The sequence below is a fragment of the Nothobranchius furzeri genome, chromosome 4, assembly GCF_043380555.1.
Source record: "Nothobranchius furzeri strain GRZ-AD chromosome 4, NfurGRZ-RIMD1, whole genome shotgun sequence".
Classification (NCBI taxonomy): Eukaryota; Metazoa; Chordata; class Actinopteri; order Cyprinodontiformes; family Nothobranchiidae; genus Nothobranchius; species Nothobranchius furzeri.
Window position 1 is genome coordinate 54606731 of NC_091744.1, and position 26665 is coordinate 54633395.

Below are 26665 nucleotides of genomic sequence, written 5' to 3' on the forward strand. Positions count from 1 at the left end.
GTTTAAAATGGATTTTAAATGCACAGAAAGTTTTAAAGAAACTTGGAGAATCGCAGCCCTTGTTGGCGAAAAGCGAGATGTCGGTCACGTGGCACGCCCTGGCCAATAGAGGGAGGAGCTCTCGCACAGGCTGTTCACCTTTGTGCAGTCTATGCTTTGTGCAGCAGGATGAGGTAACCTGCTCCTGACCACGAGGACCTAACCAACAACACCTGGTCCCATCAGTCACCACTAGGGGGGCTGTGGGCATAAAAACAGACCCAGTCAGTGTTTGCCTCTTGGGGAGGAATGGTCTGAGGTATCCGCTGCTTCAGCATGCAGGTGGTCTCTTCCTGGAGGAGCCTTTGTACAACGCTGTGTGGGAATCGGGCTGTTTGCTCGCGGAGTGGAGGCACTCTGTTGTTCTTCCGTTTTTGAAGCCGGGTTGGCCCCCTGGTTCCCCGGACTCCTATTGGCCTATAGCTCTGACGTCTGTGGTCTAAGATTATGGAGCGCGTGGTCACCTCGAGGTTGGTGTACTTCTTGGAGCGTGGTGGCTTTTTTGCTCGTTGCCAGAGTGGGTTTCGGCTGGGGCTGTCCACGATGTAGATAATCCGTGGGAGTTTACGCGCAGCGTACACAACGTCTCTCCGCCTCTAGCCATGGCTAACTAGTAGCTTGGTAGCCGGTGATGACGCCCATCCCCACCACGACTAGCTGGTGGATAAGTCAGCATTGTTAACTTGATGTCCAGCATGTCCCCGGCTCACAAACACGCCTTCACCCGCCGTAGTTAACGACCAGCCGGTGATCGCTCCATATCCAAATAAGCCGGTAGCGGCAGCCAGTTTGTTTACATCGAGGCGCAGTGATCCACGTGAAATGGGTGTTGTGGGAAATTATGTTCCCCTGAAATATTCTGTTTTCCTTAGGCAGTCAAGAGCAAATGTTTCCAAATCCACATAACTTATTGTTCATTATGAGGACTAAACTACCTCAAATAAAAGATAGTTAAACTGAGTGGGATTACATCCTTTTATAAAACTTTCAAAAATGATAAGCTTGCTGCAAAAGAGTGAACAAGAATGTTTTTACTGTATGTTTATCTTTATTGTTTTTAGGAGGAAATGCGGATAAAAAATCAGAAGCATAACATAATTACATCACATAATTTTCCCGTAAAAGTATATCACAAATGTTGTGAAAATAGCCAGAAGCACGATCTCCCAACACGGTGGGCAGAATATTTCAGGGGACCACAATTTCTCACAACACCTGGCTGACGTCACCCCTCCTCATGATAATCGTGACAGCTTCAAGCACATAACTAGCTTGCTTCCTTCAGAACTGGTAGGTTGATAAACTGTCATAATTATAAATAGTTTGGGTTAGGCTACATAGGTTGGAAATTGATACATCAAACTCATGAGTGAGCCACCATAGCTACAATACTTTCTCTGAACAGCATGGCGCTAAAGAGTCACATTTTTTCATCATGATTTCAATGGATTTCACACATGGGGCCTTTAAGTTGTCCCCATCCAAGTCCAAGTATATGGTTTTTGGGCTTAAACGGAATGGAATATCGGTGGGCTGCCATTGGGTGGGCTGCCGCGGGAGCACGTGGGCTCTTTTAAGTACCTGGGCATGTGGCTGGATGAGCGACTGACATGGGGGTGCTCATGTTCAGAGCCTGGAGGCCAGGTGTGGACGGGTCTTGAATGTGATGCAGTGCTTGGCTGGGATGGATTGGGGGCGAGCCAATGCACCTTGCTGATGGTGTATTGGAGTGTGTTCAGGTCGGCCCTGGACTATGGGTGTTTCCTGTACGGCTCGGCTGTCCCTACTGCCCTGAAGAGATTTGATGTCTTGCAGGCGGCGGCTGTGAGGGTTTGTGGTGGGGCGTTTCGGTCTACCCCAGTTGCTGCCCTTCTGGTCGATGTGGGTGAGATGCCCTTGGAGTTTTGTCGAGTTAAGCTGGGTCTCCGGTACCTGATGAGGGCCAGGGGTATGGGTGATGCTTCTCCTGCATCAGGCCTGTTGGACCAGCATTGGGAGTTTGGATGGCGGGGTCGGTATGGTGGGGGTGGATTTTCTGTCCGGTTTCGGGACAGCGGACGCCTTAGGCTTCCTAGGGTTGGCCTGTCTGTTCACACCTGGTCTGGTTTGATGTTTTGCCCTGGCTTCTGCTTGCACTGGAGGTGGATTTTACCTTTCTGGGGCGGTGCCGTGATGGTGGGGTGCCTGGTGCTTTTCAGGATTTTATGGGGTTGGAGTGGGGCTCTCATTTGCAGCTGTGTACAGATGGCTCTAAGGATCCTGATAGTGGTCAGGTGGCGGTGGGTGCGGTGGTCCCACACCTGTGCTTCAGCTTTGGTTGTCAGGTCCGGGACCATTCTGTGTTCACGGCTGAGTTGGTGGCTATCTTATGTGCCTTGTGTTGGGTGGAGGAGCGTGTCCTGGAGCGTGCCATTATCTGTTCTGACTCAGCAGCTGCGTTGGTGGTTCTGTCAGGGTCAGGCTCTAGCTCTAGGCCGGACCTGGTGATTTCTGCCAGGGATCTGTGGGCCTGTGGCTGTGAAGTTTGTTTTGTTTGGGTTCCAGCCCATGTGGGGGTGGTGGGCAATGAGCGGGTGGACTTTGTGGCCAAGGCGGTGCTGAGAAGTGCCGTTGTGGACCTGGAGGTTGCCTTGGGCTCCCCTGAGTATTCTGCGATAGGCAGGGAGGTTGTGTGATTGCGGCAGGCATCGTGGGATTGTGGGGTGATGGTAGAGGCTTTTATGGGTTGCATCGTTTGGTGGGTGGCCTTGTGTCGGTCCTCGATCTTCGGAGGAGAGACGCAGTGGTCCTCGCTCAGTTGAGGTTGGGGCATTGTGGTCTTCGGGGCGGGCTGTTTTTGGTGTGGAAACACATGGACGGGAGGCGTGATTGTGGGGAGCTTGAGTCTGTGTGTCATGTTCTTTTGCTCTGTGGACGGTATGGTCGTGAGAGGGAGGCCTATTTTTGGAGGTTGAGGGCTATGGGTCTGTCGGTGTTTTCCTTGCGAACCTTGTTGGGTGTGGAGGACAGGCGTAGGGTGTGGGCCCTGGTGTGGTTTCTGCGTGAGAAGGGGATTTATGAGAGGCTGTGACGCTCTCTGGCGGTGTGTTTGGACAGCTGTGGCAGCAATACGCCTCGTGGGCATCTAGCCTGCCTGACTCATAGAAGTAGAAGTTTCTCTCTTGCTAACGGAAGTAGCGTACTGTAGCAGCTTAAGCTGGACGTGTGTTGGTTCGCGGTGAGTACTCTGATCAGCTGTTAAAGGCAGATTAGTGACACAACTAATACAGGCTTGTATGCAAACAGAGGCAACGTTTGGAAACTCAATAATAGAGCTGTCACTATCTGCGTGCTGTTGGACGGGAAGTGTGCCTACCATCTAGTGTGACCTACTGTTGGCGTGGTATGTATGGGCGGCACGCCCCCCCCCCCCCCCCCCCGCACGCGCAGTCGTGACTTTTCTTTTTTTGGGGTTAGCAAGGTTTATCGCCTTTTAGGACCCGAGGTGTTGTGGTGCTTGTGAGACGTTGTTTTGAGTCACTGCCGTGACACTCAGACGACCGAGGAGCGGTTCAACAGAGCTGATCAACCTACCTGGAGCGATTGGGCTGCCGCTCACTCAGAGCGCAGCCGAGGATGGACCTTCTGTAGTGCTCCTTCGCCAAACATCTTCCACTCAGCATGCCGGTTGGAGTGCATAGAGAGATCTCCTCTCCCCTGCGCATGAGGGCTCTGGAGCACTATTGCATACAGTGGGGCAAAAAAGTATTTAGTCAGCCACCGATTGTGCAAGTTCTCCCACTTAAAATGATGACAGAGGTCAGTAATTTACATCATAGGTACACTTCACAGTAGGTATGGTGTTCTTGGGATGCAACTCAGTATTCTTCTTCCGCCAAACATGACGAGTTGAGTTTATACCAAAAAGTTCTACTTTGGTTTCATCTGACCACATGACATTCTCCCAATCCTCTGCTGTATCATCCTTGTGCTCTCTGGCAAACTTCAGATGGGCCTGGACATGCACTGGCTTCAGCAGCGGAACACGTCTGGCACTGCAGGGTTTGATTCCCTGCCGTTGTAGTGTGTTACTGATGGTGGCCTTTGTTACTGTGGTCCCAGCTCTCTGCAGGTCATTCACCAGGTCCCCCCGTGTGGTTCTGGGATTCTTGCTCACCGTTCTCATGATCATTTAGACCCCATGGGATGAGATCTTGTGTGGAGCCCCAGATTGATGGAGATTATCAGTGGTCTTGTGTGTCTTCCATTTTCTGATAATTGCTCCCACAGTTGATTTTTTCACACCAAGCTGCTTGTAGATTCACTCTTCCCAGTCTGGTGCAGGTCTACAATTCTTTTCCTGGTGTCCTTCGAAAGCTCTTTGGTCTTGGCCATCGTGGAGTTTGGAGTCTTGACTGTTTGAGGCTGTGGACAGGTGTCTTTTATACAGATAATGTGTTCAAACAGGTGCCATTAATACAGGTAACGAGTGGAGGACAGAAAAGCTTCTTAAAGAAGATGTTACAGGTCTGTGAGAGCCAGAGATTTTCCTTGTTTGAAGTGACCAAATACTTATTTTCCACCCTGATTTACAAATAAATTCTTTAAAAATCCTGCCATGTGAATTCATGGATTTTATTTCACATTCTGTCTCTCACAGTTGAAGTGTACCTATGATGTAAATTACTGACCTCTGTCATCATTTTAAGTGGGAGAACTTGCACAATCGGTGGCTGACTAAATACTTTTTTGCCCCGCTGTATTTTAACATTGTTCCTTTTATTGTTGCCGTTATCAACCCCTGTTGGTGGACTTTAACGCTCACGCGGGCAACAACAGTGAGATCTGGGGAGGTGTGGTTGCGAGAAACAGCCCCCTGATCTGAATTCGAGTGGTGTTTTGTTATTGGACTTCTGTACTAGTCCTGGATTGTCCATAATGAACACCATGTTCAGACATAAAGGTGTCCATATGTGCTCTTGGCACCAGGATACCTTAGGCTGCAGCTCAATGATCAACTTTGTTGTTGTTTCATCTGACCTGCGGCCGCATGTCTTGGACCCTCGGGTGAAGAGAGGGGCGGAGCTGTCAACTGACCACTACCTGGTGGTGAGTTGGCTCAGATGGTGGGGGAGGATGCCGGTCAGACCAGGCAGGCCCAAACGTATCGCAAGGGTCTGCTGGGAACGTCTGGCAGAATCTCCTGTCAGAAGGAGCTTCAATTCCCACCTCCGACAAAACTTCCAAAATGTTCCGGGGGAGGTGGGGGACATTGAGTCTGAATGGACCCTGTTCCGTACCTCCATTGTTGAGGTGGCTGACCGGAGCTGTGGGCGCAGGATCGTCGGTGCCTGTCGTGGTGGCAACCCCGAACACGCTGGTGGACACTGGCGGTTAGGGATGCTGTCAAGCTGAATGTGGCAAGGTGTAGAAACGAGGGCCCGGGCGGGATTCGATCCCCAGACTCCCGGGTGAGAGTCATGTGCGCTAACCAGTCAGCCAAAGGGACATCCCCTTGGTCAAGTAGCCAGAGCACATGATCAGTCAGGACACAGTGACGACAGGACGCTCACACTGTCACATGAAGAAAGCGTCCTATCAGGTCTTTTTGGCCTGTGGGACTCCAGAGGCAGCTGACGGGTACCGGCAGTCCAAGCGGAATGCGGCTCGGGTGGTCACAGAGGCAAAAACCCGGGCGTGTGAGGAGTTCGGTGAGACCATGGCACAAGACTTCCGTACGGCTTCGAGGAGATTCTGGTCCACCATCCGGCGCCACAGGGGGAGAAAGCAGTTTATTACCAACTCAATTTATAGTGGGGACGGTGTGCTACTGACCTCTACTCAGGATGTTGTGGATCAGTGTGCAGAATACTTTGAAGACCTCCTCAATCCCACCGACATGTCTTCCAGTGAGGAAGCAGAGTCTGGGGACTTTGAGTTGGCCTCTTAAACCTCTGGTGCTGATGTCACTGAGGTGGGTAAAAAGCTCTTCTGTGGCAAGGCTCCAGGGGTGGATGAGATCCGCCCGGAGTTCCTTAAGGCTCTGGATGTTGTGGGGCTGTGTTGGCTGACGCGGCTCTGCAATATCGCGTGGACATCAGGGGCAGTCCCACTGGACTGGCAGACTGGGGTGGTGATCCCCTTATTTTAAAAGGGGGACTGCAGGGTGTGTTCCAGCTACAGGGGGATCTCACTCCTGAGCCTTCCTGGTAAGGTCTATTCAGGGGTTCTGGAGAGGAGGGTCCATCAGATTGTTGAACCTCAGATTCAGGAGGAGCAATGTGGTTTTCGTCTTGGCCGTGGAACACTGGACCAGTTCTATACTCATAGGGGAATCCTGGAGGGTGCGTGGGAATTTGCCCAACCAGTCTTCATGTGTTTTGTGGATTTGGAGAAGGCGTTTGACTGCGTCCCTTGGGGGGCCCTGTGGGGGGTACACTGGGAGTATGGGGTACCAGGCCCTCTGATACGGGCTGTTAGCTCCCTGTATGACTGGTGTCAGAGCTTGGTCCGTATTGCCGGCAGTAAGTCGGGCTCGTTCCCAGTGAGAGTTGGACACAGCCAAGGCTGCCCTTTGTCACCGATTCTGTTCATAACTTTTATGGACAGGATTTCAAGGCGCAGCCAAGGTGTTGAGGGCATCTTTTTTGGTGGCCTGAGGATCAGGTCTCTGCTTTTTGCAGATGATGTGATCCTGTTGGCTTCATCAGAACGTGATCTTCACCTTTCGCTGGAGCGGTTTGCAGCCGAGTGTAAAGCAGCTGGGATGAGAATCAGCTCCTCTAAATTTGAGGCCATGGTCTTGATTCGGAAGAGGGTAGAATGCCTTCTCCGGGTCAGGGATGAGGTCCTGCCCCAAGTGGAGGAGTTTAAGTATCTCGGGGTCTTGTTCACGATGAGTGAGGGGAAAACTGGAGCATGAGATCGATAGGCGGATTGGTGCTGCATCTGCAGTGATGCGGGCGTTGTACCGGTCTGTCGTGGTGAAGAGAGAGTCGAGTCAAACGGCGAAGTTCTCGATTTACCGGTCAATCTATGTTCCTACCCTCACCTAAGGTCATGAGCTTTGAGTAGTGATCGAAAGAACGAGATTGTGGATACAAGCGGCCGAACTCCGCAGAGTGGCTGGGCTCTCCCTCAGAGATAGGGTGAGAAGCTCGGTCATCCGGGAGGGGCTTGGAGTAGATTCGCTGCTCTTCCACATCGAGAGGAGCCAGTTGAGGTGGCTCAGGCATCTGGTCAGGATGCCTCCTGGACGCCTCCCTGGTGAGGTTTTCCGGACACGTCCAACTGGGAGGAGGCCGAAAGGTAGATCCAGGACATATGGAGGGACTATGTCTCTCACCTGGCCAGGGAACGCCTTGGGATTTCCGCGGAGGAGCTGGCCCAAGTGGCTGGGGAGAGGGAAGTCTGGGCCTCTCAACTTAGGCTACTGCCCTCGCAACCCTACTTCGGATAAGCGGATGAAGATGGATGGATGGATGGGTTTTCAACCCCTGTTTGTTTTGTCCAGGCTGGAGCCAAGGGGGGAGGCAGTGGTCCTCTGGTGTCGTTTGCTGTGTGCTGGCTGGTGTTGGTTCCTGCGTGACTGCTCACTATTGGTTGGGGTGATTTTTGTATTTAGTTTTTCTTATTTTGCTAAATCCTCTAGTGATCCCACTACACCTTGGTAAGCTCCAGCCTTGTGACGCCAGTTATTTTCCTTTGTTTAAATTCCCCCTTCTTAAATTAGTATTTTGAAATGATGCACTTGATTAAACTTGTCTTTTACAAATATAGTTGTTTAATAAATTTATGAAACTGTTGCAACCTCGTTTCTGCCGCCTTTTTGGAGCATGAACCTACGTGTGCCTAGAGGTATCTAATTTTATTTCTCTGGTGAAATTCTCAAGGTGGCATTGTTGTGTGTTCTCCCAGTTCAGGTAGTTGTTAATCAAGGTTAAAGGGGCTCGCTTCATAAAGAAGGTACTCTACCGTGAGCTCCGCCACATTTGGATGCTGACACAGGTGTGTTGTAAAAGACATTGTCGATGCAACAACGTTTAATCGCAACTTGAACTGTAAAACCTGTAAAACATCTATCTCCCCTTGTTACTCCAAATAGATCTGAAAAAGAATGTTGGACCTCAGTAAGGAGTGGAGCATCTCTTTTGCAGGATGTGGCTTTATGGGGATTTATTACGTCGGGGTGACGAGCTGTATCCTTGAACGTTTCCCTCGCTTCCTCCAAGAGGCCTCTAAGGTCTATGGAGCCTCGGCAGGGGCTCTGATGGCTGCTGTCGGCACTTTAGGAATCCCCCTGGGTGAGTTGGTCGTCTCCTCTTAACACTTATCGACCTCTTGTCCATGAAAATATAGCATCACGTTTGAAACCCCGCACGAGGTTCATGGAACAGCATCGATAATAACATTACTGCCTTAGGAGCTGAAGTTCAGATTTCATTCAGCAGGATACATATTGTTGTTTCCTGAACGTAAACAGTGTCTTTTAAACCAGAAAAATGATCATTTTTAAATGTTTCAGCGTTACTGAAAAAACAAAAACAACAACTTGTTACCAGTTATATCAGAAAGTGTTTATAGTTTGATTAATGAACTGTACAGGATGTGTAAATACAACAGAAATGTAAAACTTCCTGTCAGTGGGTCATTAAGGTCACCATGGTAACCAACAGTGTGTAATTAGAATCTCCTTGGTAACCACTGGTGGGTAATTAAAGTTGTCAATTTCATTTTTTTTTTTTTTTTTTTTTTTTTACGGGGCGGGCCTGGGAACAAGCTCCTGCACCTTGAGAGTAAACATCACGGCTCCAAAGCTTATCTTTACCTGTGTGTGTCACACGTCACCTGATTGGGAAGCAGAAAATCCATGAATTAGGAGGTTGTTTTGGGACGCTGCTGTGAAAAAAGCGATGTGCTAACTGGGAAAGCTTCTGCAGCTCACATTTCAACAGTGGATTGTGAAAGGACAGAAAAAGCTAGAAATGTGAATTCTTCCTGAAGTGAGTCTAGTCTATTTTGGTGTTTACATCGTCATAGAGCGCAATATTCTGTGACTCTTCAAAAAACATTAAAAATGCTCAAACTTTAGCAGTCAAGGGCTTTCTGATCAGTAAACGGCTGGCAGTTAATGAGTTAATGCTCCTAGTGTCCGTTTTTAATCAGTGTTGTAAAAGCATACCATTTTCTCCTCCCCTTGCTGTGTGCCCATGTTTTCAGTCCAGTCAACCACATATTAAAGTTATACTTACAAGCACTGTAGCATGCGTCCAGTTTGAATCCTTCTTTGTAGGGCTGGACGATAAAGAAAAAAGAATGTCGATAAAATCTTTTCATGTTGATCGATATTGATAATTATTGAAAAATATTTTTTAAATTGTAGAAAATATTTTACGTGCACCACTGGTCATTTTATTTTTGGTATTTTTATTTTTTCTCTGCCACAAACGACTATTTTAGTAGTCGACTAATCACCAGTTTTGTCGACTAATCGTGTCATTCATAAAAGTATAGCTTATTGCACCAGGATGCTCAAATATACCTATCATTAGCTTCTAGTCTGAAGTGTGATCAGCCATGTGCCATCTAATAATAAAGACAAGATGATAGCTTATCAAACAACCGTTACTTTGTAACCTGTTAATACAAATGCTACAGTCAAATGAAGGTAGGCACATAAAACCAAAAATAAATTGTGCACAAAAACGACTTGTGCTCACAAGAGGCATGGTGGCAAGGTTGAAGCGCTTCATCTTCCAGTCTCAACTCAGGAAATGGCGGGACACGCCAAGGTACGCCTCTGTAGCACGGCTGGTCCACAAGTCAGCAGTCAGGGACCATCGACAGCTCAGAGGGTCTGCTTTATCATAAAGATAAAAGATATTTAAGTTGGTTTATTTACCAGATTGATAATTCTGTCTACCGCAGCAGGCGAGAGTTGAACAATTTTTATTAAATTAGGTCTATTTTCTTTGTCATCGTCGTCGTGACGAGTCCACTAATCATGGCAGTCCTAGCCATCATGCTGCGGCTGCCTCGTGCTCTGTTTTGGCTTGAAAGGGGAGGGCCTGGTGACGCAGCGTGCCCGAGTCTGTGGTTTTGATTGGTTAGAAGTTAGTGAGTCTAGTATGCCACTACCTGATAGGTTATAATGAAAAAAAGAAACTTTTTTAATTGAAGTTTTATCGACCCGTTTTTTTTTCTTTCGCACCACATGTCTATCGATAGATATATTGAACTATTGAATTATCATCCAGCCCTACTTCTTTGTTTCTGAACTCTCGCCAATCAGAAAACTCTTTTCCAGTGTGGACTCTTGTTTGACCCCTCTAACTGTCAGCCAAGCATTTGTTTTTGCTTCACTGGATAAAGGTTTCCTTTGCTTCTTTGGAGGCTCCACCATGATGAACGCAGTACAATAAATGCCAGCCATCTCTAGCTTGTCTGTCCGTAGGTGTAAACATGGATTGCTTAAGTTCAGGCTACTCACAAAATGCATGACTTTGTTAAGACTTCAGGTCGCCGGTCCAGCAAGGCTCAAGTTGTAAATTCTGTAATCTTACCTGCAGAAAACATGTGGTAATTCATATGCTTGTGTTTGTGTTAAGAGTTTGTCATGCACAGACATTTTGTTGCTCTGTGCAGATAAATGCTGTGCTGATCTGATGCACATGGCCAAAGAGGCCAGGAAGCACAGTCTGGGGCCTCTTCACCCAGCTTACAATCTGCTACAGATCGTCCAGGACACACTGCTGGGGAGATTTCCAGAGGACGCCCACGTCCGAGCCTCTGGGAAGCTCTGTGTGTCCCTCACCAGAGTATCTGATGGGAAAAACCTACTGGTCTCACAGTTTGACAGCAGAGATGAGCTCATTCAGGTGTAGGCATGTTCATATCGTTGTTATACATTGTTGGTTTATGTTTTATCGATTTGTTAAAAGAGAGTTTAAGTTTGAGGATCAAACAAAATACTTTTGAGTTAGATAGAGTAATGCATCTGCTCTAAATTCAAACTCAAATCTCCCTTTTACATTTGAATTAATGAACTTAATAATGTTGATATGGGTGGGTTTTTTTCAGGCTCTTAAATGCAGCTGCTTTGTTCCCTTGTACTGTGGCGTCGTTCCACCGACCTACCGTGGAGAGGTGGGTGAACCATCAACACTTCCCTGTTGTGTTCTTGTTAGATGAGGTTTCTGCTACTCTTAGCATCATCATTTCCATCTAATCACTCCGCATCACAAACACTAACTTTCTACAATTTTACAATCCTGGTGGAGATCTTATCCAAGCTTAAAAAATTGTTATGCTGTTTAATATTAGAAAGAAACTAGAAGATTATTTAGTGATTTTTTTTCTTTTATTCTTCACAGTATTACGTGGATGGGGCTGTCAGCGACAACATGCCCCGCTGCAACCTGGGAAAAACAGTCACCGTCTCGCCTTACTCTGGTGAGAGTGATCTATGTCCCCGAGCGACCACGGTGAACTTCTATGAGGTGTGCTTCAACAACGTTAGCATCCAGGTCAACTTGGAGAATTTGTATAGAGTAACCAGCACTTTCTTCCCCCCTGAGGCAGAGGTGAGACACAAGAAGGACTTTATTTCTGACTGCAGGACACAATTTGGTCTGTTTTTAAATAGCCTTTGGTTTTTAGCATGTCTTTAATGTATCAGTGTTCCATATTGTTCAATTATTAATGTGGATCTGAGGATGTTCGCTCCAAAATGTGGGACCAATGTTTGCAAACATTCTATCTTTTTTAGTTTTAAGGCCAGAAAGCTGAACAACTAGCAGGCATTGATCATAGGACCTCAAAGACCTGCTGGGGACAAAAGGATGTAAAAGCTCTTTGACGTTTTTTGATGCTTGTGAATGTTGTCGTTCGCACCCATCCTTCTTGGGAGACTATGGTGTCGCTTCTTGTGAGTTTACCTGCACCGCCGAGAGTGGCTGTGCAGACTGACTTGGGAGTGGCAGTCGCTGCAGCACTTGGTGCAATAGAAGGCAAATGGCTGTTATAGCTGCTGTTGCCCCTGCTTCTACCTGGATCCTTTTTGGGTGGCATTCTCGTTGCACTCAACCTCTGCACAGAATGTACCCTGTCTGACTGCAAGTCTCTAGGCTAGGCGGTCATCTGCTTGACTTTCCCATGAGTTGGGGTTAATGGAGCACTGCTTCATGTCCTTCTTGCAGACATCTTTGAATCGCAGTTTTGGGTGCCCTGTTGTCATTTGGCCTTTGACCGGCTCGCTGTAGAGGAGGTTTTTGGGAGTACGGCCTGCGTCCATTCTCTTGACATTACAGAGCCACCTGAGCCGTCTCTCACTGAGAACTGCTTGCAAGCTGCTCATGTTGGCCAGCTGCACCACCTTGGTGTTGAGAACCCTATCCTGCCACTTGATCTGCAATATGCACCGCAGGCATCTCATGTGAATAGAAGTCCATCCATCCATCCATCCAACCATTTTCTGAAACTGCTTGTCAACGTAGGGTCAGGGGGGGGGGGGGGGGGTCTGGTGGCTGGTGCCTATCTCCAGCGGTCAATGGGCAATCAGGCGGGGTACACCCTGGACAGAGAGCCAGTCCATCGCAGGGGTGAATAGAAGTCTAAAAACCTAAACCAGGTTCTTAATGTGGAACAGCAAAAACAGCAGAGTGACGTGTGTGTTTAAAAGTTCCATTAGTCATCATCACACACCCGTGAAATTACATCTCCTCATTTGACCCATCCCCATCCAGCAGTGGCTGCGCTCGGGAGCTATTTGGTGGTTTTACCCCCCAATCCAACCCCTTTAAGCTGAGTGTCAAGCAGGGAGGTATTGGGTCCCATTTTTACAGTCTTTGGCATGATCCGACTGGGATTTGAACCATGATCTCCCAGTCCCAGGGTGGACACTCTTCCACTAGGCCACTGAGATGAAGAAGAAAAGAGAGTAGATAGCTGAAACAGAAGGGGCACCAAAACAGAACCTTGTGGCACACCATGAGCAAGGGAGGGAAACCCTGTTTTTGTAATGGCCACAGGGGAGGATTACTCCAACAGAATTTCGTAAAGAACACTCGATATAACACAAGATATGGAACTGTTTCAAACTATTTAGCTGTAAGTTATAGACTAAACTGCATTTAAAACCACCTAAAAGTGTTAAAATCTAAAGTCATACAGACCCTTCTGAAAACTCCAAAGGGTTGATTGACCTGGATGACTGAGGAGCTTCACCACCTTCTGAAAACTCTACAGATCTTTTATAAAGAAACAGAAGTGGAAATTAAAGCAGACTGGCGATAAAACTACTATGGAGCTAAAAATGCTTAAAGTCATTGAGAACACATACTCTGAATTCAGGTTGTGTGAAATATTGTAAATACGTGAGATAAATCACAACATTTAAAAACTTTGATCAAGATTTGAAAGGCTAAATATGATATTAATGCATATTTAAAGTTGATAAGTTGTTTCAGCCTCCTTGGGTGACACTTTCAATAAACACAGTATCATTTTTTTACTCTGACAACTTTAATACTACAGATAAAACCAACTGAGTTTAAATTCCTTAATGGCTTCTAAAACCTACAGGCAATGGCTGAAATCTGTCATAATGGCTACATGGATGCTCTCCGTTTCTTGCAAGAAAACGGTAAGAATATTGTTTTGTTTTTTTTACGAAATCTGTTAAACACTCATGTAAACAGGTGAGTAGACGAGTGTTTAGCTAATCCATCAGAAGCACCCGACATATTGCAAACTCCACTATAGAAGCTGTTTGACCACAGAGAGCAGAGCTTCATATTCAAATCCCTATCATAGATCTGATCAGCAGTGAACTTCCACTGAGGAGTTTGGAGGCTGACGCATCTGAGCGTTGTTGTGAGCAGTCACCGGTACAGACAGAAATCAAGCAGCATCAGGAAGGTCACCAGTGGCTGAATCCAGAGCTCATAAAGAACCTCCCAATTACCATTCAGAGAGGTAAGGACAGCTACTGGTGCGTTTGTGATATGCAAAGGTAAAATGAAAGAAAACAAGAATCTACAGTTGACGTTAAATACTATCAGTTGTTAGAAGCAAATCAATGTGTTTATGTTTGTCAGTCTTGTGTACAGCCTGTAGAGAGACACACTCTGCTGATGGGCTGTTGACCCAAATGACCGAGTACCTGTCAAAGAAAGTGCCATCCTATCTGCCCTTTGAGTCAGCCTGCTTTCTAGCTCAGAGGTACAAACATGTTTTTATTCTCTTATTCTATTCTTACAAAAGCTGCAGATTAGAGAATAAAATCATTCTCAGTTTTAATTTACTGTTTATGTGTGAAGAACAGACATGGATACAATTATTGGTACCTTCCATTAAAGGAAGAAAAACTCACAATGGAAACTTGAATAACATGAACCCAGCAAAATCAATTATTACATTTTTACTAAAAGTCAACTGGTGACAATCAGACGTTTTTGAATTTTGGTTCAGCGGAAGCAAAATCCAAGCCAATGAAACTGTAACCTAATGTGACCGCAAGTGTGTCCAGTAATCAGCAACACAGGTGTCTTCTGTCTCATAATCAGTCAGTCTGCATGAAAATAAAAATAATACTGGTGTGTACCACACTAGACATGGATCCATTTTTATTATTTATTGATTCATTTAACATTTTCCTCCTTGGAAACCCAATTCACACTTCTGACAAGCTGGTGGCAGTTATGCACCACTAATTTCTTTGCCAACTGCTAATACACACCACAAGAAGTAGAAGGACGTGGACCTCAGAAAGCTAAGAGCAGAGATGTCTCAGTAGATTATAAAGAACGTTATTTACCAGAATGTTAAAAAGAAAGGCTGGAAGACCATCCCCAAGCAGTTAAAGGCTGGAAGACCATCCCCAAGCAGTTAAAGGCTAGAAGACCATCCCCAAGCAGTTAAAGGGTGGAAGACCATCCCCAAGCAGTTAAAGGCTAGAAGACCATCTCCAAGCAGTTAAAGGCTAGAAGACCATCCCCAAGCAGTTAAAGGGTGGAAGACCATCCCCAAGCAGTTAAAGGCTAGAAGACCATCTCCAAGCAGTTAAAGGCTAGAAGACCATCCCCAAGCAGTTAAAGGCTAGAAGACCATCCCCAAGCAGTTAAAGGCTAGAAGACCATCCCCAAGCAGTTAAAGACTAGAAGACCATCCCCAAGCAGTTAAAGGCTAGAAGACCATCTCCAAGCAGTTAAAGGCTAGAAGACCATCCCCAAGCAGTTAAAGACTAGAAGACCATCTCCAAGCAGTTAAAGGCTAGAAGACCATCCCCAAGCAGTTAAAGACTAGAAGACCATCTCCAAGCAGTTAAAGGCTAGAAGACCATGTCCAAGCAATTAAAGGCTAGAAGACCATCTCCAAGCAGTTAAAGGCTTGAAGACCATGTCCAAGCAGTTAAAGGCTAGAAGACCATGTCCAAGCAGTTAAAGGCTAGAAGACCATCTCCAAGCAGTTAAAGGCTGGAAGACCATCTCCAAGCAGTTAAAGGCTAGAAGACCATCCCCAAGCAGTTAAAGGCTAGAAAACTTAAATCTAGAAGATCATCTCTTATTAGCTAAAGGCTCTCTTATTAGTTTAAGGCTAGAAGACCATGTCCAAGCAGTTAAAGGCTAGAAGACTACGTCCAAGCAGTTAAAGGCTAGAAAACTTAAATCTAGAAGATCATCCCTTATTAGCTAAAGGCTCTCTTATTAGCTAAAGGCTAGAAGACTATGTCCAAGCAGTTAAAGGCTAGAAGACCATCCCCAAGCAGTTAAAGTCTAGAAGACCATGTCCAAGCTGTTAAAGGCTAGAAGACCATGTGCAAGCAGTTAAAGGCTAGAAGACCATCTCCAAGCAGTTAAAGGGTGGAAGACCATCTCCAAGCAGTTAAAGGCTAGAAGACCATCTCCAAGCAGTTAAAGACCATCTCCAAGCAGTTAAAGGCTAGAAGACCATCCCCAAGCAGTTAAAGGCTAGAAGACCATGTCCAAGCAGTTAAAGGCTAGAAGACCATCTCCAAGCAGTTAAAGGGTGGAAGACCATCTCCAAGCAGTTAAAGGCTAGAAGACCATCTCCAAGCAGTTAAAGGCTAGAAAACTTAAATCTAGAATATCATCTCTTATTAGCTAAAGGCTCTCTTATTAGCTAAATACTAGAAGACTATGTCCAAGCAGTTAAAGGCTAGAAGACCATGTCCAAGCAGTTAAAGGCTAGAAGACCATCTCCAAGCAGTTAAAGGCTAGAAGACCATCCCCAAGCAGTTAAAGGCTAGAAGACCATCTCCAAGCAGTTAAATGCTAGAAAACTTAAATCTAGAAGATCATCTCATATTAGCTAAAGGCTTGTAGACTATGTCCCAGCAGTTAAAGGCTAGAAGATCATCCCCAAGCAGTTAAAGGCTAGAAGACCGTCTCCAAGCAGTTAAAGGCTAGAAGGCCATCCCCAAGCAGTTAAAGGCTAGAAGACCATGTCCAAGCAGTTAAAGGCTAGAAGACCATCTCCAAGCAGTTAAAGGCTGGAAGACCATCTCCTAGCAGTTAAAGGCTAGAAGACCATCCCCAAGCAGTTAAAGGCTAGAAGACCATGCCCAAGCTGTTAAAGGCTAGAAGACCATCTCCAAGCAGTTAAAGGCTGGAAGACCATCTCCAAGCAGTTAAAGGCTAGAAGACCATCCCCAAGCAGTTAAAGGCTAGAAGACCATGTCCAAGCAGTTAAAGGCTAGAAGACCATCTCCAAGCAGTTAAAGGCTAGAAGACCATCTCCAAGCAGTTAAAGGCTAGAAGACCATCCCCAAGCAGTTAAAGGCTAGAAAACTTAAATCTAGAAGATCATCTCTTATTAGCTAAAGGCTCTCTTATTAGTTTAAGGCTAGAAGACTATGTCCAAGCAGTTAAAGGCTAGAAGACTACGTCCAAGCAGTTAAAGGCTAGAAAACTTAAATCTAGAAGATCATCCCTTATTAGCTAAAGGCTCTCTTATTAGCTAAAGGCTAGAAGACTATGTCCAAGCAGTTAAAGGCTAGAAGACCATCCCCAAGCAGTTAAAGGCTAGAAGACCATGTCCAAGCAGTTAAAGGCTAGAAGATAATCTCTTATTAGCTAAAGGCTAGAAGGCTATGTCCAAGCAGTTAAAGGCTAGAAGACCATCCCCAAGCAGTTAAAGGCTGGAAGACCATCTCCAAGCAGTTAAAGGCTAGAAGACCATGTCCAAGCAGTTAAAGGCTAGAAGACCATCTCCAAGCAGTTAAAGGCTGGAAGACCATCTCCAAGCAGTTAAAGGCTAGAAGACCATCTCCAAGCAGTTAAAGGCTAGAAAACTTAAATCTAGAAGATCATCTCTTATTTGCTAAAGGCTCTCTTATTAGCTAAAGACTAGAAGACTATGTCCAAGCAGTTAAAGGCTAGAAGACCATCCCCAAGCAGTTAAAGGCTAGAAGACCATCCCCAAGCAGTTAAAGGCTAGAAGACCGTCCCCAAGCAGTTAAAGGCTAGAAAACTTAAATCCAGAAGATCATCTCATATTAGCTAAAGGCTAGTAGACTATTTCCCAGCAGTTAAAGGCTAGAAGACCATCCCCAAGCAGTTAAAGGCTAGAAGACCGTCTCCAAGCAGTTAAAGGCTAGAAGAATTAAGTCTAGAGGATCATCTTTTATTAGCTAAAGGCTAGAAGACTATGTCCAGGCAGCGTAAAGCTAACAGACCATCTTCAGTCAACCAAAGGCTAGAAGACCATCTGCAATCAGTTAAAGGCTAGAGGACTATTTCCAGTCCGCTTAAGATTAGAAGATTATCTAATCTAAACTAGACCTGGTCTGCTTCATCTGGACCAGAGAGTCCTGAATCTGTTCAGAAAGACTATCAAGACCGTCTTGCGCCATATTTGCTCTGCAGTGTCAGAAACCTTGGTCTCAGTCTCTGGTCATTGGTCCTCCAGCAGAATGAGCTAAAACACAGCTAGAAACACCAAGGATGGATCAGAAACAAACACTGGACTCTTCTGAAGTGACCCTCTATGAATCCTGCTTTAGATCTTGTTGAACATCTGAGGAAGTAACTGAAACTTTTGCAGAAGGAACCCTTCAGACCTGAGACAGCTGAAGCTGTTTGCTCATGAGTGGGCCAGAACACCTGTGGATAGGTGAGATGTCTCACCTCAAAAGGTTGGGCAACTAAATTAATCATTAAGTTGCGGGCTGCATCATTTTTTTTCTAGACCAGTTTGATTTGTTTAACTTTTATTATTTTTGGAAGGCTACCAACAATTTTATCCATATCAGTGTCCGTAGATTTATTAATTAATTGATCACAGTTTTTCTCCACTGGCTTGGCTCATTTCTTGAAATAGAAATTACATTCTCAAAATAGCATGGACAAACCTCCAAACCTCTTGGCAAATGTTCACTACAGAATGGCATTTCTCATTCATTTTATCAAATTGCAAATGCCTTAGTACATGTCTCAGTTGTCTCAGTGCTTCTTTGCAAATGATTAAGTACAGGTAGCCTAGTTAGCCCACATTTAGCACATTTTCCAAATGAACAGTTGATTCTCAGTGTAATGATCGCTCTCTCCAAAACATGTCAGCATGATTTCATTGTATATATGTAAGTACTCGCATGCACAACTGTCTGTTCAATTGTCAGAATTGGTCAAGAACATAATACCATGAATACCATATATGAATTTATTTGAATATTTTATACATTGATGACAGTCACTGATAGTCAGGTGAAACTAGACTAACGAACGGGGAGTGTCACACACAGGTGTTTTCCATGATCGTGTGTTGCCAAACACAGATATATATAGAGCTTGACCAGCACCAGTCCAATCTCTGAACATGGATAGACAAGGCCAAGCAAACGGACAAGGGGAAGTTCTTCCTCAAGGAAGAGGAGGAAGAAGAAGAGGAGGACTGAGAATGCGTGGTGGAGGAATAGGGCAAGAGGCAGAGGAGCATCCAAGGATGGTCATGGAGTTCCTACCATCTTACTCTCCTTTCCTCACTCCGATAGAGGAGTTTTTCTCTGCATGGAGGATGAGAGTGTATGAGCATCATGCTCAGGATCAGCGTGACAACATTACAGGAGATCAATGCAGGGGATGGTTGCGACCTGCACGCCGTTTTTCCCCTCGTTGCATCGCAAGAGATGGTATCTGCTGTGATGTGGACGAGAATCTGGCCAGACGGACAACAGCGTGTAAATAATCAGGAGGGTGAAGACAGTGGACAAGAGTGGGAGAATGAGTACAGCGACCACTGAATATGTCCTTGTTTTTTTTTATTTTGTGTTCATACAATTTACTGTATTACTGTAATGTACATTTTCTTTTTACATATGTATGAAACTTTCTTTGCATGTGAATAATTTTTTTTTTATAATTTCCTTGGTAGTGTGAGTGCAAGCTGTGATGTCAAACCTTGGAGGCTACTCTTTTTGGTTGTATATTGTTGGTCCTCTGCCATAGTGACAAAAAGTCTAAACATTTTGTATGGCAGTACTCACACAATGCCAAAGGGATGATGCATTTTGGGGGCACTGACTATTCATACCATACCATACCATACCACCTTTATTTATATAGCATAAAAACACAGCCATATGGCTGACCAAAGTGCTGAACAGTCGCACAATAATAGAGATAAAAAAAACAGCCAACAATAAAAAAAGACAAGCCGACAAAAAAAAGTACCAATAAAACCAATGAAACCTTACAATGGACGATAAAATAAGAGTAGTAAAAGCCAAACTAACAGCTAACTGTTAAAAGCAAGGGTAAAATAGTGTGTCTTTAGACTTAAAATCTGCCAAGGTGGATGCCAGTCGAACTGTGACTGGAAGTTCGTTCCACAGTTTAGGACCGGCGACAGAGAAAGCTCTTTGTCCGCATGATTTGTAACACGCTTTCGGGACCTCGAGGAGCAACAGGCTGGAGGTCCTGAGTGTGCGACCGGGAGCATAAATTGAAAGGTCAGATAAGTACACGGGAGCAAGACCATGGAGGGATTTGAAAACAAAAAGTAACATTTTATATTGGACCCTGAAAGTGATGGGCAACCAATGAAGGGATTTGAGAACTGGTGTTATATGCTGGCGCCTGTCAATACGTGTTAGGAATCTAGCAGCTGCGTTTTGAACGAGTTGAAGTCGGGCAAGGGTTAACTTATTGACACCCAGCAAAACTGCATTTGAGTAGTCGAGCCTAGATGTGATGAAGGCATGAACAACTGATTCCAATTTTTTTCTAGATAAAACGGCTCTTAATTTGGACAGATGGTGGAGTTGGAAAAAACAAGATTTTACAGTGGCATTGACCTGGGCGTCCATCCTTAGAGATGAATCCATCTTCACACCCAGGTGTGTCACAACGGTTTTTAGATTTTGAGAAACAGCTGAACGATCTGGGGTTTGGAATGAGCTAGATCTGACCGGATTAAACAGGATCAGTTCAGACTTGGAATCATTGAGATGCAGAAAATTTGTGGCCAGCCAACATTTCTAATCACGTAGGTAGTCTAGAAGAGGCTGGATGGATTGCTGGGGTTTCACCGACATGTAAATCTGACAGTCGTCAGCATATAAGTGATATTGAACACAGTGTTTTTTTAGAATTAAGCTGAGGGGAAGGAGGTAAAGACAAAACAACAAAGGCCCCAGAATAGATCCCTGCGGGACCCCACACAAGAGAGGAGCAGAGCGAGATGAGATGCTGTTCAACACCACCCGTTGGGACCTGTTAGATATATAAGACCTAAACCAAGTTAGGGCTGGACCACGTATTGCAGCAATCTCCTCTAAGCGTAATAAAAGGATGTCGTGGTCGATGGTGTCAAAGGCGGCAGACAGATCGAGAAGAAATAACACAGCATAGGAGCCAGAATCAGTTGCCATAAAAATGTCATTGAAGACACAGAGGAGAGAGGACTCAGTGCTGTGCAGGGGTCGAAAACCTGACTGAAAGACATCCATTATGTTATGATCGGCTAGATGATAGACAACCTTCTCCAGAATTTTTGCCAGAAATGGAAGCTTGGAAATAGGGCGATAATTAGAAAGAACCGATGCATCAAGGCCTGGTTTCTTTAGAAGCGGCTGAACCACAGCATGTTTGAAGACAGGGGGTACAACACTGGAAATAAGACTGGTATTGTTAAAGTGTAGGATATAATGACCTATAGCTGGGAACACCTCTTTCAGGAGGCGCAGAGGAAGGATGTCGTCTGGGGAACCAGATGGTTTCATCGACAGAAGCAAAGATTGCAGGCATGGAAGGGAAATAGGTTCAAAGCTGAGGAAGGGTGCTGTATTAAAGGTTAAAGAGCAAGTCACCCCCAAATAAACTTTTTTTTGCTGATAAACTAAATAAATGAGTGTCTAATCGTGCTACAGACACGTGTCGTCAATAATTTGGCACTTCAGTGCATCTTAGTTAAAATTTAAATATTCTGCCTAAAACTGGCAATGTTGTGCCGTTGTCAGGTAAAAACTCTGCACTGTATTCTAATTTAAATCTGCCACCGCTATTGGCTAAGAGGTATGCTATGATGTAAACTGGTACATTATGATGTCACAATACTGTGGTGAGCCTGTGTGTGTGTATTTGTTAGCAGCTCCGCCTTCTCGGTCTGCTAGGCAACAGCATGTGTTGCATTTTTCAAACATGAAGTGGGAGTGGAGTTAGTCTCTGGTAGGGGTTGACTTGCTCTTTAAGGTAGGAAGGGTGTGCAGAGGGAGTGATAAGCTAGCCCTGATAGTGGAAACCTTATCAGAAAAGAAATCTAGAAACTGATCCGGGAGATTTGGTGCAATAACTGAGCAGTTGGACTCATGAGGAACGAGAACCGAATTAATAGTTTTGTAAAGAACTTTTTGATTGGACCAGTTTGCAGAAATAATTTTAGAAAAGTAATAGCTTCTGGCATGCATAACTGCTTGTTGATATTTGGACCAGAGGTTTTGCAAAATCTGATATGAAATCTGGAGGTGGTCTTTTTTCCATTTGTGCTCAGCCTGTCTACAAAGTTTTCTCAAACTTCGAGTATGAGAGTTGAGCCCAGGGTCAGATTTATGTTTGGAGTGAGCAGGTTTCAGAGGAGCAACAGAATTTAAGACCGTAAGACATTTATCATCAAAAAAAGCAATTTGATCATCCAGGCAAAGCTGACTAGGCAGATCAGACACAGAAAAAGCACTGACAAAATATATTCACATTAGAAAGAAATGTAGTTTTGACACATGAGTGAACTGTTTTAGGAGAGAGATGAGCTTTTGCAGGTAAACCATGTTGTTGTGATCAACCATCCAGGTTTATTTGGACAAAAGCACCAAGAATGATGAGAATGTCCGATCTGTTTCGAGAAATGAGCCAAAGCTATTGAGAAGGATCTTTGCCATTTTGGAGACACTGACTGTTTAAATGAGAAAGGGATTTAGATTGAAGCCTGAGTGAACAGCTTTGGAAGGGATATGAGCTTTTGCAGGTGAACTATAGTGTTGTGCAAATGATCTTAGAGGTTTGAGAATGTAATTTCTGTTTCAAGGAATGAGCCAAACCAATGGAGAAAAACTGTAATAAATGAATTGATATGTTTTTTTAAAATTTCATTAAAGAAGTGGTTTTGTCCTTTCAGAGTTAAGGACTGGATTCCAGATGTGCCCCGAGATGTGAGCCGGATATTTGGTTCAACAGAAGGCAAACAAACTTTAAAGGAAAAGGTAGAAGGTAGTAAAAGGTAGAAAACATGTTTCTGTAGCTCTTCAGTAATGCTTTACTGTTCCTTCAGACATGACTACTTATCTCTAACAACAGATAAGACAGATTAGGTTCAGAGATACAGTATCTTCTCCTGGACTAAAGGGGGATAACTTTGACCTGATCTTTGGACTAGATTGTGTTTTTGAATGAAAATGGTGTGTACTGTGATCCACACCATCTATTGTCTCACACCAAACAGGAACAATTTAGTGTTAGATATCATAAGATAGTTAATTCTGGACAAAAGCTTCACACTCGATGACCATTTAGCCTCTCTTAAACTGGTAGAAATGTTAGAGTCATCAAACTGCTTTGTCCCATTTCAGTCGGCCTCTTCTGCACAGAAGCACAAGCCTTCCATCAGACCTGAACCTGTGCCATCCAACACATGATGTCAAACGCTTTTGCACTAAGTTCAGAGGCCAGCCCCACCTGGAACCCTGATAGCATGATGCCACCTTCAGCCACAGCACCCGCCATGAGCTCTGGATCTGATGAAGCCAGTGTGGAGTCTGCTCCAAGTGCAGGTGGAGGGTCGGGTTTAGGCAGAGCGCTGGATTTCCTTAGAAACTTTGGGTCTGAGCAAAGTTCAGACACCAGATAAATATCTAATTCATTCTCTTTGTCTGGACTCAAGGAAAAATGTTTTAATGTTGCATTTGAGAAGAAGTATTGAATAAATGAATGTATGAGATTGTTACTGTCCAAGAACATATGAGAAACTGACCTGTGTTCAGTCATTGTTTTCTAAGTTGAACTGTGTTGCTGGGATTCTTGTCTGCGCCAATCTTGAAAACTGATGTTTTCATCTGACTTTGAGTGATCGCTTCTTCTGCTGCACCTTCTGCTCTGTATCTACTCAGTTTCTAACTTTGTATTTCCTATTTTAAAGCCATACTTTGCAACTTTTTCATATTGTCATTTTCTTGAGCCAGTAAGTGCTAAAATGACCCTTTACATGGTTATTGAGATGTCACTCAGACCCCCACCGCCCTCTGGCAAGAATACCGCATTTGCAACTTCAGACTGGCTGCCTCTCCCTGTTGGATAGAAGGCATACCTGGCACTGCAGTCTGCATCCAGCACGTTTCATGCATGTTTTAGATCATGAACACAGCTGATTTGTTTAATTCGGTGATAAGTTGCTCCTCTAGACACTAAAGCCGGGCGTACACTGTGCGACTTTTTCACTTTTTTGAGCCGATCTTCTACTCGTGCGAGAATCCACAAGATCGGGGGGGTTACGAGAGGCGATTAACACCACGTGACCAGCTACCGATCAGCAATTGTGAGCTTATACGGACTTCTGGCGTGTTTGATATTTTGCTCGTCCCTCGTGAGAGTATCGCACTGATGAAGCGGCGCTGCAAGCAGCTGCGACCCAAAAAGTATCAGAACCGCTCACGGCGCATGCGCAATCCTGCATCAACATCACTCGCCCGCTATTTCCCTAATAACACACGTTGTTCGTTTTTATTTCTACACGTTTTTTTTACTCAAAAAGATTGTCAAGAAAGCGTGTTTGTTGTGTTCATGTCAAATTAAACTGATCACAAAACACAGATTTACTTTCTTTATTTCATTTTCCTCATCCAACCCCCATAAATCCCCGTGTGTCCTCCTGCAGCACTCCCGAAGGACAACAGGCAAAACAAAAAAAGTCTGACGTGTTGTGTAAAAACAGCACATTTTTAGGGCCGACATGTTGCTACCAGACGTACAGTGTGAGCAGTCAGATCGTGTCCGAGAACTGGGTCGTACAGTGTGAGCGCATGACTCGTGAGATCTGCCCTGCGAGGAAGTCGTACAGTTTGAGCTGAAGCTGAGTGCTATGAGTGGAAAAAGTCGCACAGTGTCCACCCAGCTTAAGGAAAGCTGGGGAGATATTTCAGATGTTAGATTAAGGTGTTAAAAGAAGAACACACAGTGAGGAGATAAAATTTTTGTTTTTACCACAGAGAGTTAATAATAGACACATGGGGGTGCTAAAAGCAAGCAAAACTGCCAAGTCTGTCTTAAAATTAAATTTTATTTGTGTATTTTAAATTAGATTTTGAGATAAACTGTTTTATGTTTTCACAGTTTTTTCTTGTATCTGGAAAGCACACTGCCTATTTGTATGAAATGTGTTTTATAAATGAAACTGCCTTGGCCAATCTAACTTACTCAATAAAGAGTGGGGGTTGAACATGAATGTCATTTATTGAGGAGTAAGAGGCATGGTCACTCCTTGAGAGTTGTTGGTCACCCCACTGGCCCCCCAACGAAGACCAACCTCACCCCCTTAATCACATTCATGTCCATATTTTTTAATCATCATAAATTTTAAAGCCAATAAATGAATGTATTTAAATTAAATAGTAATGAATCACTTTTTAATAAATCACAGTTTAAATATATCTATATGTCACTGATGTTTTTGTTGAGACATTTGTCTTTTTTCTGAAATGTTTGTTTCTTAAGTCTGAGTTGAAACTGCAATGGCAAATCTGCAAAACAAACTAGCCTAAAACAGCTGCTACTACTTCAACTTTGGAACAAACTACCAGAGTCCCAAAAAGAAAAACACCATTTGAAGTCACAAACAACAAAAGATATCTAGACCTAGTAAACTGGTGTTTAGCACTCTCTCGTTTCCTCTGTCAATGTTGGTTCCACTTCTGGTGGATGTGGCCTGGAGTTGAGTATGATACTCTATGTGTTAGCATTTAAAAGCTAACTTGTATAGATTTGCTATCGTAGCTTTAAATGTGTTGGGTGCATAGGCTTATTGTTAAAAAAAATGAAGGAGCAATACGCAACTTCAGGCTAAACTCTCCCAGAGTTATCACAAGGACAAATTTGGTGTGCCACCCAAATATTTTACAGGGCCCCTCTTTGAAAATTTTTTGGAGACGCCCCTGGAAATGTGCTGTTAAAGAGCTCCAATAAAAGCTCCTTTCACTAAACATTCTGCAACAAAATAATCAATAGTTGGAAAATCTGTACAATTGAAACATTATCTTACATTATTGATTACATTAATCTTAAACCTCCTTAAATACATTAATTGTAACAGATGGAAAAAGGGAGATCATCCATCAATCATGATTTTCCTAGATCTCCCAGTCCTCAAAGACACTCTCCAGCTTCGCCAAAGACATTCCAAGGTCAGATAGGATTTACAATTCCTTCAGCAAGTTCTCTGGCTCCAAAAGGGTCTCCTTCCAGTTGGATGAAAAATATAAGCAGATAACCAAACTACCTCAGTTGACTACGTTTGATTGGGATAAGCAGCGATTGTGAGTTCCTCACCCCTTTCTCAATGCATATAAAATAAATTTCATAGCAGTTACACATTAAATCAAATTACAGTAAGTTGCAAAACAATATTGATCTCTTAACCCCAACCCTAGCTCAGAAGTACATAAGAAGTTATAATTTTATCTTTAGAAGGTTTTTAAATTGAGCATTTTTTTCAAACCTTGTCCAAACTGTGTCACTGTTTTACTCCATCCATACACTTCCTTTAAGATGGTATGTACCATTGTACTTTTGGTTTGATCTTCAAACAATAAACATCTGCAAGTTAACTGGCAGTAATCACTTTCGCTTTAGACAATAAAAAATCTTTTAATTGATCAAGAACCTTAATTTTGAAGCATTTGTGTACAATAGATTCACAAATCACCACAATTGACACATACTGATAAGCAATGTCCACAAACAAAACATGAAAGTTCTAAATGTTAACAAATAAAACATCTGACCACTATTTTTATTAAATGGATGGTAACTGTATGAGCTAAGGCAGATTCTGCTGCCCCCTGGTGGCCAATACAGAGAACCTCAAAGTTCAGCGTCGTGAAGAGACATGAATGGAACAAAAAGTGTTTTAATTGTCACGTGTCGTTAAA

The 26665-nt window shown here is 44.3% G+C and overlaps 1 protein-coding gene across 5 annotated transcripts; it reads left to right on the forward strand.

Annotated features, from left to right (window-relative positions):
• The first annotated feature begins 367 nt into the window (after window positions 1-367).
• On the forward strand, window positions 368-26341 carry LOC107388365 (patatin-like phospholipase domain-containing protein 2). 5 transcript variants are annotated; one of them, XM_015963850.3, is made up of 11 exons: window positions 368-509; window positions 7936-8025; window positions 8123-8321; window positions 10663-10895; window positions 11098-11163; window positions 11391-11600; window positions 13600-13660; window positions 13831-13992; window positions 14115-14238; window positions 22645-22746; window positions 23096-26341. In XM_015963850.3, exons 3-11 carry the CDS (start codon window positions 8135-8137, stop codon window positions 23211-23213), a joined length of 1263 nt encoding a protein of 420 aa, XP_015819336.1. In that variant the 5' UTR covers window positions 368-509; window positions 7936-8025; window positions 8123-8134; the 3' UTR covers window positions 23214-26341. The 5 variants fall into 5 exon arrangements, with proteins under 5 accessions (XP_015819336.1, XP_054588780.1, XP_015819338.1 ...); XM_054732805.2 differs by having other exon boundaries at window positions 22645-22736; XM_015963852.3 differs by having other exon boundaries at window positions 22645-22729.
• Window positions 26342-26665: the final 324 nt, after the last annotated feature.

Coding starts and splice junctions, on each gene's coding strand:
- LOC107388365 (XM_015963850.3), top strand. CDS start 8,135: ATGTTGGACCTCAGTAAGGAGTGGAGCATCTCTTTTGCAGGATGTGGC. Junction 8,322..10,662: donor CACTTTAGGAATCCCCCTGG/GTGAGTTGGTCG, acceptor TGCTCTGTGCAG/ATAAATGCTGTGCTGATCTG. Junction 13,993..14,114: donor CCCAATTACCATTCAGAGAG/GTAAGGACAGCT, acceptor TATGTTTGTCAG/TCTTGTGTACAGCCTGTAGA.